This window comes from Schistocerca serialis, chromosome 6 (assembly GCF_023864345.2).
Source record: "Schistocerca serialis cubense isolate TAMUIC-IGC-003099 chromosome 6, iqSchSeri2.2, whole genome shotgun sequence".
In the NCBI taxonomy this organism is placed as follows: domain Eukaryota; kingdom Metazoa; phylum Arthropoda; class Insecta; order Orthoptera; family Acrididae; genus Schistocerca; species Schistocerca serialis.
The window spans coordinates 92,197,282-92,211,428 of record NC_064643.1 but is presented as its reverse complement, the minus strand read 5'-3'; the positions used below and the strand labels follow the sequence as shown (position 1 = coordinate 92,211,428).

Here is a 14,147-nt window from a genome sequence, read left to right as displayed (position 1 = left end):
CGCCGGGTGATACGCCAGTATGGTGATAACGAATACGCGCTTCCAATGTGAGTTCACCGCAATGTTGCCAAACACGGATGCGACCATCATGCTGTTGTAAACAGAACCTGGATTCATCCGAAACATGACGTTTTGCCATTCGTGCACCCAGGTTCGTCGTCGAGTACACCATCGCAGGCGCTCCTGTCTATGATGCAGCATCAAGGGTAACCGCAGCCATGGTCTCCGAGCTGACAGTCCATGCTACTGCAAACGTCGTTCAACTATTCGTGCAGATGGTTGTTGTCTTGCAAACGTCCCCATCTGTTGACTCAGGGATCGAGACGTGGTTGCAGGATCCGTTACAGCCATGCGGATAAGGTGCCTGTCATCTCGACTGCTAGTGATACGCGGTCGTTGGGATCCAGCACGGCGTTCCGTATTACCCTCCTGAACCCACTGATTCCATATTCTGCTAACAGTCATTGGATATCGACCAACGCGAGCAGCAATGTCGCGAAACGATAAACCGAAATCGCGATAGGCTACAATCCGACCTTTATCAAAGGCGGAAACGTGATGGTACGCATTTCTCCTCCTCACACGAGGCATCACAACAACAATTCACCAGGCAACGCCGGTGAACTGCTCTTTGTGTATGAGAAATCGGTTGGAATCTTTCCTCATGTCAGCACGTTGTAGGTGTCGCCACCGGCTCGAATCTTGTGTGAATGCTCTGAAAAGCTAATCATTTGCATATCACAGCATCTTCTTCCTGTCGGTTAAATTTCGCATCTGTAGCACGCGATCTTCGTGGTGCAGTAATTTTAATGGCCAGTAGTGCACAACAGCGCAACCTGCAGGCTTGACTAGTACCTGTATTTATGTTCAAGCACGCATTTCTCGCTTTGTTTCCGCATTTTTGTCCAACCCCTGTACATGGTGTAACATGTATAATTGCAGATATTTTTATATGTGGTACCTTAATGGGTACACGCATCGGTGTGTTGGTCGTTTTTTCTGTGCCTTGAACAGTCTTCCGACAAACACGCCACAATCTTTAGGAGCTAATTTTTTTTCTGCATGGCATTAACTGCACCTCTAAGTCGACTATGCCTGTCAGTACAGACTGAACGTCTTCGTCCACACATTAGCACTTCAACAACCGACTTGCTGCCCAGAGAAAAATTAGCTTTAATGACTTGCTCTTGCCACGCGTAATTGGAGGTACTGACCAACCAAAACGCTTACGAGTTGTAATACGAGGTGTGTTTTTGAAATTAAAAAAAGAAGACGTGCTAAGATATCTCAATAATTTTATTTTTACATGAAAGCCTGTAACTTGATCTACGCACTGACGCCATTACAGTCTGATTCTTCCTTTTTTACGTTGTGTACTGAGTGTTTAAGATGCCTCCGATAATCGTGAGTCCCACCGACTGTGAAGTACGGGCTGTTATAAGATTTCTTAGTGCCAAAGGCCTAAAAGCGATCGATATTCATCGTGAGATCTGTGCAGTTTACGGAGAAAACATTATGAGTGATGGAATGGTAAGAATATGGGTGGGAGCATTTACAGATGGTCCCACAAATGTGCATGATGAACAACGGAGTTAGCGACCTTCGGTCTTTAATGAAAGTTTGGTGCAGAAAGTGGACAATAAGGTGAGAGAAAACAGACGCTTTACGATTTCCTCCTTGCGGGATGACTTTCCTAATGTTTCTCGTAGTGTTCTTCATGGCACTGTGACTGAGCACTTGAATTACCGAAAATTGTGCGCACGTTGGGTACCGAAAATGTTGACGGATGTGCACAAAACCAAACGTTTCGACAGTGCATTGACTTTCCTTGAGCGGTACCACAACGACGGTGGTGATTTCTTAAGCCAAATTGTTACGGGCGATGAAATATGGGTGACCTACGTCACACCAGAATCAAAGCTACAGTCCACGGAATTTGTGCAAGGGCATCGTTTTGCTGCAAGACAATGCCCGTCCGCATGTGGCGAATCAGACTAAAGATCTCATCACATCTTTTTGATGGGAAACTCTAGATCATCCTCCGTACAGACCCGATCTTGCGCCCAGTGACTACCATCTGTCCCTCCACTTGAAGAAACGTCTGGGCGGTCAGCGTCTTCAAGACGATGACGAAGTGAAAACAGTGGTGATGCAGTGGTTAACAAGTCAAGCGGCAGACATGTATGAGGAGGGTATTCAAAAACCGGTTCACCGTTATGACAAGTGCCTCAATATTGACGGAAATTATGTAGAAAAGTAGATTAAGGTACAGGCTTCCACGTAAAAATAAAATTATTGAGATATCTTAGCACGATATTTTTTTAAATTTCAAAACGGTAATTACTTAAAAAACACGCCTTGTAGCAATAATTATCAGTCTGTAAATGACGTAAATGCTGACGTAATGTAGTTCGGCACACCATACTCAGTTACCACTACGAATATCTGCATTTAAACTCCACGTACCCCGTATTCCCCCACTGGCTGACGTGGCAATATGCTCACGGATTTCGATCAGGAAGTAAAGTGAGTGTCCTCAACCGGTTTTTGCTGCGCAGATCACCCAAACGTGCGGCTGTTCATAACGCACTCTGGCCTGATGGGGACCCAGGAGGCGCTGTGGGCAGGCGTGCCCATGCTGTGCATGCCTATGTTTGGCGACCAGTTCCTCAACGCCCTCAAGGTGGAGTCTCTGGGAGCCGGCATCAAGCTCGAGTACAAGGACATCACGCACCAGTCGCTGACCAGCGCCATGGACGCCCTCCTCAACGATCCGAGGTGAGGAACTCACCCAGGAATGGTGGAGGATGCAGGCTGCAACCTATTGTCCAGAGTGTTTTAAAGCGGTAATGCATTGTTTCGTGAATAACTATTATCTCGCTGTGGATATTTCGACTAAAATTACGTTTTCTATTATATCCTTCGTTACTGCATAGTTTTGATTGTGTATCCATTTCCAGGTGTATGCTGCAACCCATGGAACGTATCTTTTTGGTTACAGTCAAAATATAGGTTAGTCACAGATTTTAAAAAAGCCACGGTGTGGCGATGTACGACTGTACTGTAGCGAGGACTGCAAAATAAGAGGATATTTTAATCGCAATCACGACAGTTAGTGCGGAGAATTATTGTCGAACAGAAAACTTACATTGTCTGTTGACCACGCTGCCAAAAAAGCACAGCGTATTCATAAGCACCTACGGAGGTGCAAAGACGATGGTCGGAAAACTGCAGGATATGGAGAAAATGACGTATAGCATTACTGAGTTGTACCACGCGCGTTGCCATGGCTGCAGGGCGCATAACCAAGGGGCAATAACGTCATAACGTGTAGAGAAAACACCCGCTAAATAAAATCTAATCGTATTGCTTCTTGCCTGCAGATAGGCAACCCTACGAGCAGAAATCCAAACTAGTCTGCTGTTACGCCTTCGCCGGCGGTTGTGGCCGAGCGGTTCTAGGCGCTTCAGTCTGGAACCGCACGACCGCTACGGCGCAGGTTCGAATCCTGCCTCGGGCATGGATGTGTGTGATGTCCTTAGGTTAGTTAGGTTTAAGTAGTTCTAAGTTCTAGGGGACTGATGACCTCAGATGTTAAGTCCCATAGTGCTCAGAGCCATTTGATTTGTTACGCCTTCCCACGCATCCTTTCAGCAACTTCAATTAACTGCTCACATATGCTGCCGTCTGCCACGACACAACTAATGTTCATGTTAAGCACCTGCAACGTGAGTTAAAAACTTGGGCCGGCCGAAGTGGCCGTGCGGTTAAAGGCGCTGCAGTCTGGAACCGCAAGGCCGCTACGGTCGCAGGTTCGAATCCTGCCTCGGGCATGGATGTTTGTGATGTCCTTAGGTTAGTTAGGTTTAACTAGTTCTAAGTTCTAGGGGACTAATGACCTCAGCAGTTGAGTCCCATAGTGCTCAGAGCCATTTGAACCATTTGAACCAAAAACTTGGGGACATGCTCTGTGCACTGACATGTGTCTGTTTTCTCCATGTCTCGTACTTTCCACGCAGCCTTCTTCTGAAACCAACCCCAGAGATACTTACGAATAACTATGTGTGTACTATCACCTTTCTGTACCATAAAAAAGCCACGAGTTTCCAAAGCTGTCATTATTTGACAAAACAGCAATAAGAAACCTGTTGATATCAACATAGAGCTGCCTAGTAACAGTTTACGACAAGTAATATGTTAGCGTCGTGAGCCGTGTAGAACGTTGTTTAATTTTTGCGTTTATTTTCCTCTACATACAAAAATGCTGAAATTTTCAAACTGGTTTGTTTCTTGTGCATCCTGAGTGACTATGGTACTAGTAATTCGAAATAATGATAAGTATTGTTTTGTGGTATATCACCAAAACTGTGATCGTTATATTTCCCATGCACATAGTCACTTCTGTTGCCTATCAACAACTTGTTTCTTCTACGAACCTGTTTCTTCTACGAACCTCTACACTATGTCTACGTTTCTAGCAATCTCCTTGTAAGAAGTACTTCGTAAACTAACATCGTAAATTACTGCTTATCGTTGTTTATTGAAGGACGACATTATCTACAAGTCAGACAGTACGTACACAATTTTTACAGAAACAATGTCGTAATTCAAACTGTAGAGCCTAGACTGAAAAATTAGTTGCTTATCGTTTTACCACAATTATACGGAACGGCACACCTACTTTTCTCCTTTTCAGACACACAGTGGTCACTGAAATTCACCAGAGCTTCGGAGGTTTCGTTCGACATTGTCATAGTATAATGAACCCCATTGTTGTTAGATTCCGTCAGCAGAGAGGTGTGTTCGCAGTGATCGAAGGTTTAACGATATTGTATTTATGTATAACTAGAATAAAAAACTTTTTAATTTGCTTGTAATCTGTCGTCATTTAGTAGCATAATACTACCTCATTACGTCAATTTTTTAAATATTTTATGAAATCTTTGCGCGGTCGATTTAATTTTGTTAAGAGCATGGAATACTGATTCTGATGTATCGGCTGTGCCCAGCAGTCCCTTGATCTTAACAGTTGTCTCCATGTTCACGAGTTCTTCTTCTGATCAACAATTCTCAGTATTCGCCAAACCAGACCCAATGCTATCACTGTTCCCGTGTTTGCCCTCTCTGTCTGCTGCAGTATTGTCAGAAGCAAACAGTAAGCTGAGTAGCTCTTCTAAACAGCATCCCAAACGAACAAACCGGTTGCCTCTTTACCTGTGGTTACTCTTACTTTACGTACCTGGGCTATGCACGGCTCTGTTTAAAAAGAATAGCTCGATGTAGTCAAAGGGTCAAGCCGCGCACGTTGGCTTTCACGCCCCGCAGCTGATTCTCTGTAAAGAATAACCTGTAGTAGTGATACTGCAGCCAAATAGTCTATGCATCGACTAGAATTGCGAGTTAATAAAATACACGGAAATACAAAGTAATTTATGAATAATTTAATAACAACGGCTCTATTTCAAAGTCTGTGAATAATGTTTATTCGAGAAAGGACATCTCAAATGAACTGGAAGTGATCCTACGATATTCAGTTAAAATACAGACAGAAAAGACCCTTATCAAATGCAGTAAAGTTACATTGAGAGCGTTACGACAATGGTAGTGAAATTCCCAAACTAAACAGTCATCAAAGATACGCGGAAATCAAGTTCATTTCGTGGTCACAATGTACGAAATATTCACCAGCTCTAAGCAGTTCAGAGTGCAACATGAGGATTAACCAAATTAACACATGTGAGATGATGAGTAGAAACTTACACCCTATCATTAATTCTGTAAACAACCAAACAAATGAATCCTGGTCTAGAACACATATAGATATCTCAAAATATAAATTCCTTGTGAAACTGAAGTATGGTAGGGGCCGTTCACTGCGAACAGTCTATCAGCCTCTCTATCAGAAACCACACGATACCACAGGCAGGTCTGCTCTCTTCCAGACCGAACATCGTGTCCAGAGTCGCTACCTTGAGCTCTTCATTCGAAAAGTCGAAGTTTCCACGTGACTTTCATCTGCTGTTCCATTGGCTGAAGGCAGTATAACCGAAAATACATCGTTCATAAATTCTACATATTTCATCTAACTCGACTCGGCAACTCCCCAGACTAAACTAATGTATTACAACTATATTTAAATGAAGAAATCTTATAAACATCCGTTCACACTCAGATAGTTCAGAATAAACATAAATAAAGGTTTGCCTATAAGCAAATGGGCTAGTATTCTGGCGCAAGTGCACTCCCAGTAAATGACAAAAGATTGTCATTAAAAATTGGTTGAAAAATTATTAGGCCTGCTTGTCAGAAGCGCCTTTTGGGACTCTTTTTCAAAGGTGGTGTCAGTTAATATATGCGAGTGACCACTTCTTAAATTACCATGATTTCGTATATCACTTGTTATAAATATATAAATAAAGTTACTGGAAAAATAGTAAACTCTTCGTTAAATATGTACACCAACGGTATTACAAAACCTGAGGTATTCATGCTGTATTCAGTTGCTATGTAGGTGTAGGAGGATGTGATGTTCTGAGAGACATTAGCATAATGAAAAGATATAAAAACGTAATAAATCAAAAAATAAAACAGCTAAAGATACGTATCTTGCAGAGATCATACCCGTAGTGTAATGCTATCATCTGAGATATCGTATGTTGAAATCTCATGGAACATTTAAAAATTCTTAATTCAAAGGTTCATTGTGAAAATCTTTATTCGCTGTGAAAAAGTAACTTCTGTAATTCTAAAGATACTGAAAAACTGATGTGCCACTGGGTGCACCTCTCTTTTCTGAGATCGCAAATGTATTCAAATTTGCTTTAATACTTACTGTGAATCACACTGAAGCGCCAAAAACACTGGTATAGCCATGCGTATTCAAATACGGAGATTTGTAAACAAGCAGAAAACGGTGCTGCGGTCGGCAACGCCTATGTAAGACAACAAGTGTCTGGCGCAGTTGTTAGATCCGTTACAGCTGCTAGAATGGCAGTTTATCCAGATTTAACTGAGTTTGAACATGGTATTATAATCGGCGCAACAGCGATGGGATACAGAATCTCCGAGGTAGCGATGAACTCGGGATTTTCCCGTATCACTATTTCACAAGTGTACCGTGGATATCAGGTATCCGGTAAAACATCAGTCTCCATCATCGCTGCGGCATGAATAAGATTCTGGAAGAACGGAACCAACGACGACTGAATAGACTCGTTCAACGTGACAGAAGATCAACCCTTCTGCAAATTACTGCAGATTTCAATACTTGGCCATCCACAAGTGTCAGCTTGAAAACCATTCAACGAATCATCATCGATATGGGCTTTCGGAACAGAAGGCCCACTCGTGTACGCTTGGTGGCTGCACAACACAAAGCCTTACGCCTCGCATGGGCGCGTCAACACTGAAATTGGAACTGTTGATGACTGGTAAAAAGCTGCCTGGTCGGACAAGTCGCGTTTCAAATCGTTTCGAGAGGATGGATGTGTACGGGTATGGAGAAAACCACATGTATCCATAGACCCTGCCTGTCAGCAGGGGACTGTTCAATCTGGTGGAGACTGCAGTGGTGTAGGCGGTGTGCAGTTGGAATGATATGGGACCCGTGGTACGTCTAGATACGACTCTGACAGGTGGCACGTACGTAAGCATCCTGTCTGGTCACCTGCATTCATTCATGTCCACTGTGCATTACGACGGACTTGGGCAATTCTAACAGGACAATGCGACACCCCACACTTCCAGAATTACTACAGTGTTGCTCCAGGAACACTATTCTGAGTTTAAACACTTCCGTTGACCACCAAACTCCCCAGACATGAATATTATTGAGCATATCTGGAATGTCTTGCAACGTGCTATTCAGAAGAGATCTCCACCCCCCTCGTACTGTTACGGATTTATGGGCAGTTCTGCAGGATTCATGGTGTCAGTTCCCTTCATCACGACTTCAGACATTAGTCGAGTCCATGCCACGTTGTGTTTCGGCACTTCTGCATGATCACGGAGGCTCCACACGATATTAGGCACGTGCACCAGTTTCTTTTCAATGTACTATAGATTCTCACCGAGTTATAAGAAGCCGTCTTTAAGCTTGTCTGGCACACTTTCATTTATTGGAGCGTCTCTTGCATATACGCCACGCGAGCTTCAGCCGTCCCCGTACGGGGATGTTCCGCATTTACGGCCACACTGCTCGTCCGTGCCAGAAGCGTCACACTGGTCGCGGCGCGCACCCAGCCCAATGGTGTTCAGCCGTGACACGAATTTACCTAACCTTGCACCAGTTCAACGTGGCTAAATTGCTAGCTTACACACGCATAACGTTATAGACTTCGGAGCAAACGAACCTTTAGACAGCGTAAACGGCTATATTCCTTAAAACACTGCAAAACACTGAATTACGTTGGAGAATACATTTATTGTCAAGTGACATGAAGCATAACTTTCGATTCTCCATTGCCTGATATTAGTACTCTTGGTTTTTTTCTGAAAGAGAGTGAATTTTGAACACGTAGTGCAAGTAGTCGTAGTACAATAATTGCGATAAATGTGCATAGTTTGTTGGTACACCGGAAATCGGTATCTCTACGTATGTTAAAATGACGAAAGTTCATGCTCTCTGCGTCAAAGAGTACGTAGTCAGATACATTAAAACGTCTGTTTCAATCCACTGACCGCGAACTGTCACTGTACACCACAAAAGCAATAATTATGTTGCAAAGAGATCTTGAGAAGCACATGCTGGTAATTCACATTACGTGAAAACTATTGGAATGTGGTTCGACAAGCTTTTTGCTACCTGTATGAGTAAACGTGTAGTTGTACCAGCTCTGGTCAAAGGAACGCTTCCAAATACTAGAAAAATTCGGGATAGTGGGGAGAGGTGCGGATTTTTAAATGCAGGTGTCATATTGCCTCTTTGGAAAAAGACATTTAAGAAATTTATGCAGTCTTCTTAGCACCAAGCATTCCTGAGTGTTAGCAACAATGCAGCATTTGTTGACAGGTACCGCGAGCGCGCCAAGCAGCTGTCTCGGCTGTTCCGGGACCGCCCCCGGCCGCCGCTGGAGGAGGCGGTGTACTGGGTGGAGTACGTCATCAGGCACCAGGGGGCGCCGCACCTGAGGTCCGCCGCGCTGGACCTGGCCTGGTACCAGTACCTGCTGCTAGACGTCGCTGCCTTCGTGATAGCAGCTGCGTCGGCCGTTACCGTCTTAACGTACTTGGTGGTGTGCAGGATCCTGAGGCTCTTCAAAATCGAAAAGAGCTCAAAGCACGCCAAGAAGATGGAAAAGAAGATGAAGTGAGTTCGCTGGGCTACGTTTCAAAGCTTCTAACTGAGTTGACTAAGTGATATGGACTACACTGAGACTGTCATTACAGAAACAAGACTTTAACTTGTTGGATTCCCTTAAATGAGCATATAAAATGTAACTTATTTTTACAAAAATGAATACCGTATCAACAAGAGCCCTTGTTTGTTATTTACATTGAATGCAACACTGTAACAATTCAATTTCTGTAGGTTTAATGAACTGGCAGCTACAGTATCAAAGTGCTGTGGCCAGCACGGACAGGTGGATCATCGAAAAGTACCTCTGCTGCTTACTAGTGGAGTACGAGAGCACTTATTTCCGAGTTTTGCATCTTATTTCAATAATAAAATGTTTATGACCACCTCAATACCATTATCTCTTCACACTGTATCGATAAGACTTCCATTAAGTCCATCGTTCCCATGAGTTCCCACAATTTTCCTGACGCATGTGGCGCTCGCTGTGTTATTCAGTGGTTTGGTATTTAACTAATTTGTAAATGAAAATGATAATGTTATTTCATTATAGTGAGTTATTACAAAATAATTTTTTCTCCCGGCTAAAGATTTGGTCAACTTGCTAAAGAAATCCAAGTTTACATTGTGTTGAAGTGTTGTCTGTACGTTGTGTAAGTGTCACTAAATCACAGTTCATACAACATATTCTGTACAACTATTGATTATGATGGAAACAGTTATCTTCAACAAAATGATAATTAAAACCGCAGAATATCAGCCGCACACAACACTGACGTATGTTACCTGAAACAATATTCTTCGCAACTCATGCGTAAGTAATTTCGGCTCCAGACATCAGCAAGAAAAGTTTGTTATATGGATTGTACTATTTGCACTGTTTTTAACGAACCAATCTGATCCGAATTACTTTCATTAAAATGAGTTCGGGACCACAAGTGCACATTTATTTTTACACATTTTTATTACCTTCGGCATTTATGTCTGCAGAGTTGCGTAATTTTGAATTTGTCGCTGAGATACTTGTTAAGATGGCGGCAGACAATTGACAGAGACTTTCTATTGTTAGAGCAAATTTCCTTTTTAACAGGATAAGTATTTGAATTAATGCTCATTGAACTTTACCTTTATATTGTGCATATTTAGATTAATTTTCATCAAGCAAGCCTTTGATACTTTCGTAAGAAACAGATAAAAATGCGATACAAATCGCTATCACCAATGGCTGCGCTCCTTGCAGCGGAAAGAAATAATTAACACAGATAATGCTTATTGAGAGAGGAATTAAAGTTACAAATAATTATTCACTCATATTTATAATAATAATGAACTCTATTCGCAAGCCGGCCGTTGTGGCCGAGCGGTTCTACGCGCTTCAGTTTGGAACCGCGCGACCGCTACGGTCGCAGGTTCGAATCCTGCCTCGGGCATGGATGTGAGTGATGTCCTTAGGTCAGTTAGGTTTAAGTTGTCCTACGTTCTAGGGGACTGATGACCTCAGATGTTAAGTCCCATAGTACTCAGAGGCATTTTCTATTCTCAAGTAATAATTAACAAATAATTAAAATTTCTTAACAGACCTCAGTTCGATATCCGTCTTCCGTTCGCAACCTACAAAAGCCAACCAAAAACAGATAAAAACAAAGGTAGATGTACGCAGATCATAAAAGGAATTTGCAACTATCATTGTCTTTGTATGATACACATCGATATGTCCAATTACTTCATAAAATATTATATAAATAATTAATATTTATCATCGTTTTGTTTTATTTCACTGTTTTTCTGTATGTCGGTGAGATAATGTTTATAACTGTTATAGGCATAATTTCCTTTCGTCTCTCTGTAGCTAAAATTTATCTTGTGGATGTTACACGCATCGCAGCGAAACGAGAGTATTAAGCGAAACTGATGGAACAAACAGTGGGCGTTACGGATAACGAGCTGTTTTTATTTTAGTTCCTACGAGTTTCAATTGCATATATCAACAGGACCTGGTGTCCAATATAACGACAGAAAAGGACGCCAAATATTTGTGTTGTGTGACGAGTTCTGAGGTTCATTACGATATGTCGTTCCAGTTTCAGTCTTGAATTCTATCATTATCTTCTGTATATTCTTTCCGCAGTGCTGCAGCTGAAGCATGGACTACGAATATTCTATATGCAGAAACATTTCGACGAGGAGATATTTTTTCTAATGATGTCAAAGATAGCGAAAAAACCAAAAAACATGTCATCTGTATTCACATGCATGGAATTTATGTTCATATGGTTAACAGACGCTTAAGGAGCTTCTTCTTTTCTTTCTTCTTCTTTTACTACTACTACTACTACTACTGCTACTACTACTTCTCTTGCGGCAATATTTAGTCCTCACATATTTTTGCTGCTCTTCCAGTAATCTTTAACCTTGTGGACTTTATTGCCAAAATGTACTGGTAATATTGATCCCTCCGTTCGCAACAGATGGGGTGTCCATATTTGCTTACGTTCTTCAGTCTTTTAGTTTACATGATTTATTTTCAATGCGCTCCTATTGTCTATATCTCTTTCATAACCTAACTTTGTGTACCTTGCTATATTCCTGAAGAATGGAAGTTAAGGAATGTAAATGCTAAATCTGTACAAGCACATGGATGATAAAAATTAAAAACTGGTGTCGAGACAGTGCTAGTCGTGGTTTCTGACGTATGCTAGTGTAGTAGTTCCCGACGTATTGTTTTGTAATATTAACGACGGAAGAAATTTTCATCAGAATTTTGCCCCCCAAAAAACGAAGAAATCTTGGAATATAATTCAGTTGCTCCTTCATAAAACGACTGAAGAAGGCCATGTCATATCACTATCAGTCTGGCCGCACTGTGAAAAAGTTCATGATTTCCGTAGTATTATTATACCCAGCATGGACCATGGAAGTGGTTTTCAAAACTACAGCATCTTCTTCGTGCCGTAAAACCCTACTAAAGAAAAGTATATTTTCTAGGTTAGTTCCTGTTTTACTGGACCCATCCGTATACAGGACGGGCAAAAGACAAGTGGCCCAGGAAATATTTCATGTACCTTAAGACAGACACGGAAATATTATCCAGGAGACCAGGACAGGGTCGACCACGAGAGACATCAGAAAGATTGGTCCGTTATTTGGCTGGAAGGACTCGACGGTACAGCCTTACTAACTGGCATCTGACCTGACCTCGCAGCATCCCCTCGACGTGTTGTATCGAGGCAAACGGTGTATAGAAGGCTTCAGCAGAGTGGCCTTTATTGTTGGAGACCTGTTGTCTGTTTATCTCAGGCTTGTCTTCACAGAGGGGTGCGTCTAGAGTGGAGACGTCAACATGCCATTTGGACGATCGAACGGTAGGCCAATGTTCTTTTCGCATATGTGGTGTCACCGCCAGACACCACACTTGCTATGTGGTAGCCTTTAAATCGGCCGCGGTCCGTTAGTATACGTCGGACCCGCGTGTCGCCACTATCAGTGATTGCAGACCGAACGCCGCCACACGGCAGGTCTAGAGAGACTTCCTAGCACTTGCCCAGTTGTACAACCGACTTTGCTAGCGATGGTTCACTGACAAAATACGCTCTCATTTGCCGAGACGATAGTTTAACATAGCCTTCAGCTACGTCATTTGCTACGACCTAGCAAGGCGCCATTATCAGTTACTATTGATATTGTGAATCATGTACCGTCCAGACAGACGTTCTTCATTAACGGATTAATGTTAATTATTCCACCAGCTACGTCCGTTTTTCTAAATTCTAATTTCCTTGTCATGTTCCAGACCTCCCGCCAGCCTGCGTGAGCTAAGACGCGTGCCTTTCGGCCTCCTTTAGTAAAACGATGTTGGCTCCCCTGCCAACCACAACAGTAGATGAGTCCAGATTTGCTCTGGGGACTGATCCTAGACGGACTCGCATCCGGAGGGCACGTGGAGCACGATTTAGGACCCAGACATTGTGGATAGAGACCGATATCGAGGACGATCACCACGATGGTGTGGGCGGGGATTATGTTGACCACTCGAACACCTCTTCATGAAATTGTACGGGAGAATCAACAAGATTCAACTGTTTTCAGGTATCGTGAGGAGATCTTGGATATCATACGTGGTTGTTGCGAGGTGCTGTGGGCCCAGACTTCGTATTGATGGACGATAATCCTCGACCTCATACATCACGGGTGGTTGATGTTTTCTCTGGAAACGTAAGATATTGCACGCATAGCGTTGCCTTATCGCTCTCCCGATTTGAAGCCCATAGAGTATGTCTGGGATGCAGTAGGGAGACGGGTTGCATCGCGTCAGTATCGCCCAACCACTCTCCAAGATCTGTGATCAGCTCTGCAGGAAGGATGGGCGTTATAACCTCAACATGAGACTGATGACATCATTCACAGCATGTTTCGTCGTTGTCAGGCGAGTATTGGCGCCAGAGGTGGTCACACCGCATACTGAGCTCATTAAAGAATGTGTGTGCAAATCCGTTACATTGGAAAAAACGGAGAACATTCTTGTCTACCGTTGTGCACGTTGGAGATTATTGCGTTCTGTATTCTTTATATTGTTTCAACTGTACTGTTACCTGTTTATCTGTTTTGTGGCATAATGAACGCAACCTTGCAAAATTTCCGTTTGTTGCTTTAATTTTGGACAGTTTTCTCCGTTCCCAACTATAGGTCGGGGTGATAGAGCGGCTAAGATATTGCACTGGTATTCAGGAACCTTCAGTACACATTGCCGCAACCCGTATTGAATTTATAGCTAGTTCCCTTAAACGAATATTTCGATGGTTCATTAGAAACTGTCATCGCATGCTTCATGTCTTACTCTCGTACCATCCGAACG

General features: G+C 42.8%; 1 protein-coding gene across 1 annotated transcript in view; it reads left to right on the top strand.

The window, feature by feature from the left end:
- LOC126484655 (UDP-glucosyltransferase 2-like) overlaps positions 1-14,147 on the top strand; it is a 69,563-nt gene that overhangs the window by 43,188 nt on the left and 12,228 nt on the right. Inside the window, exons 5-6 of the mRNA XM_050108246.1 lie at positions 2,559-2,778; positions 9,011-9,307. Of these exons, the coding sequence (XP_049964203.1) occupies positions 2,559-2,778; positions 9,011-9,307 (517 nt within the window). The remainder of the gene's footprint in view (positions 1-2,558; positions 2,779-9,010; positions 9,308-14,147) is intronic.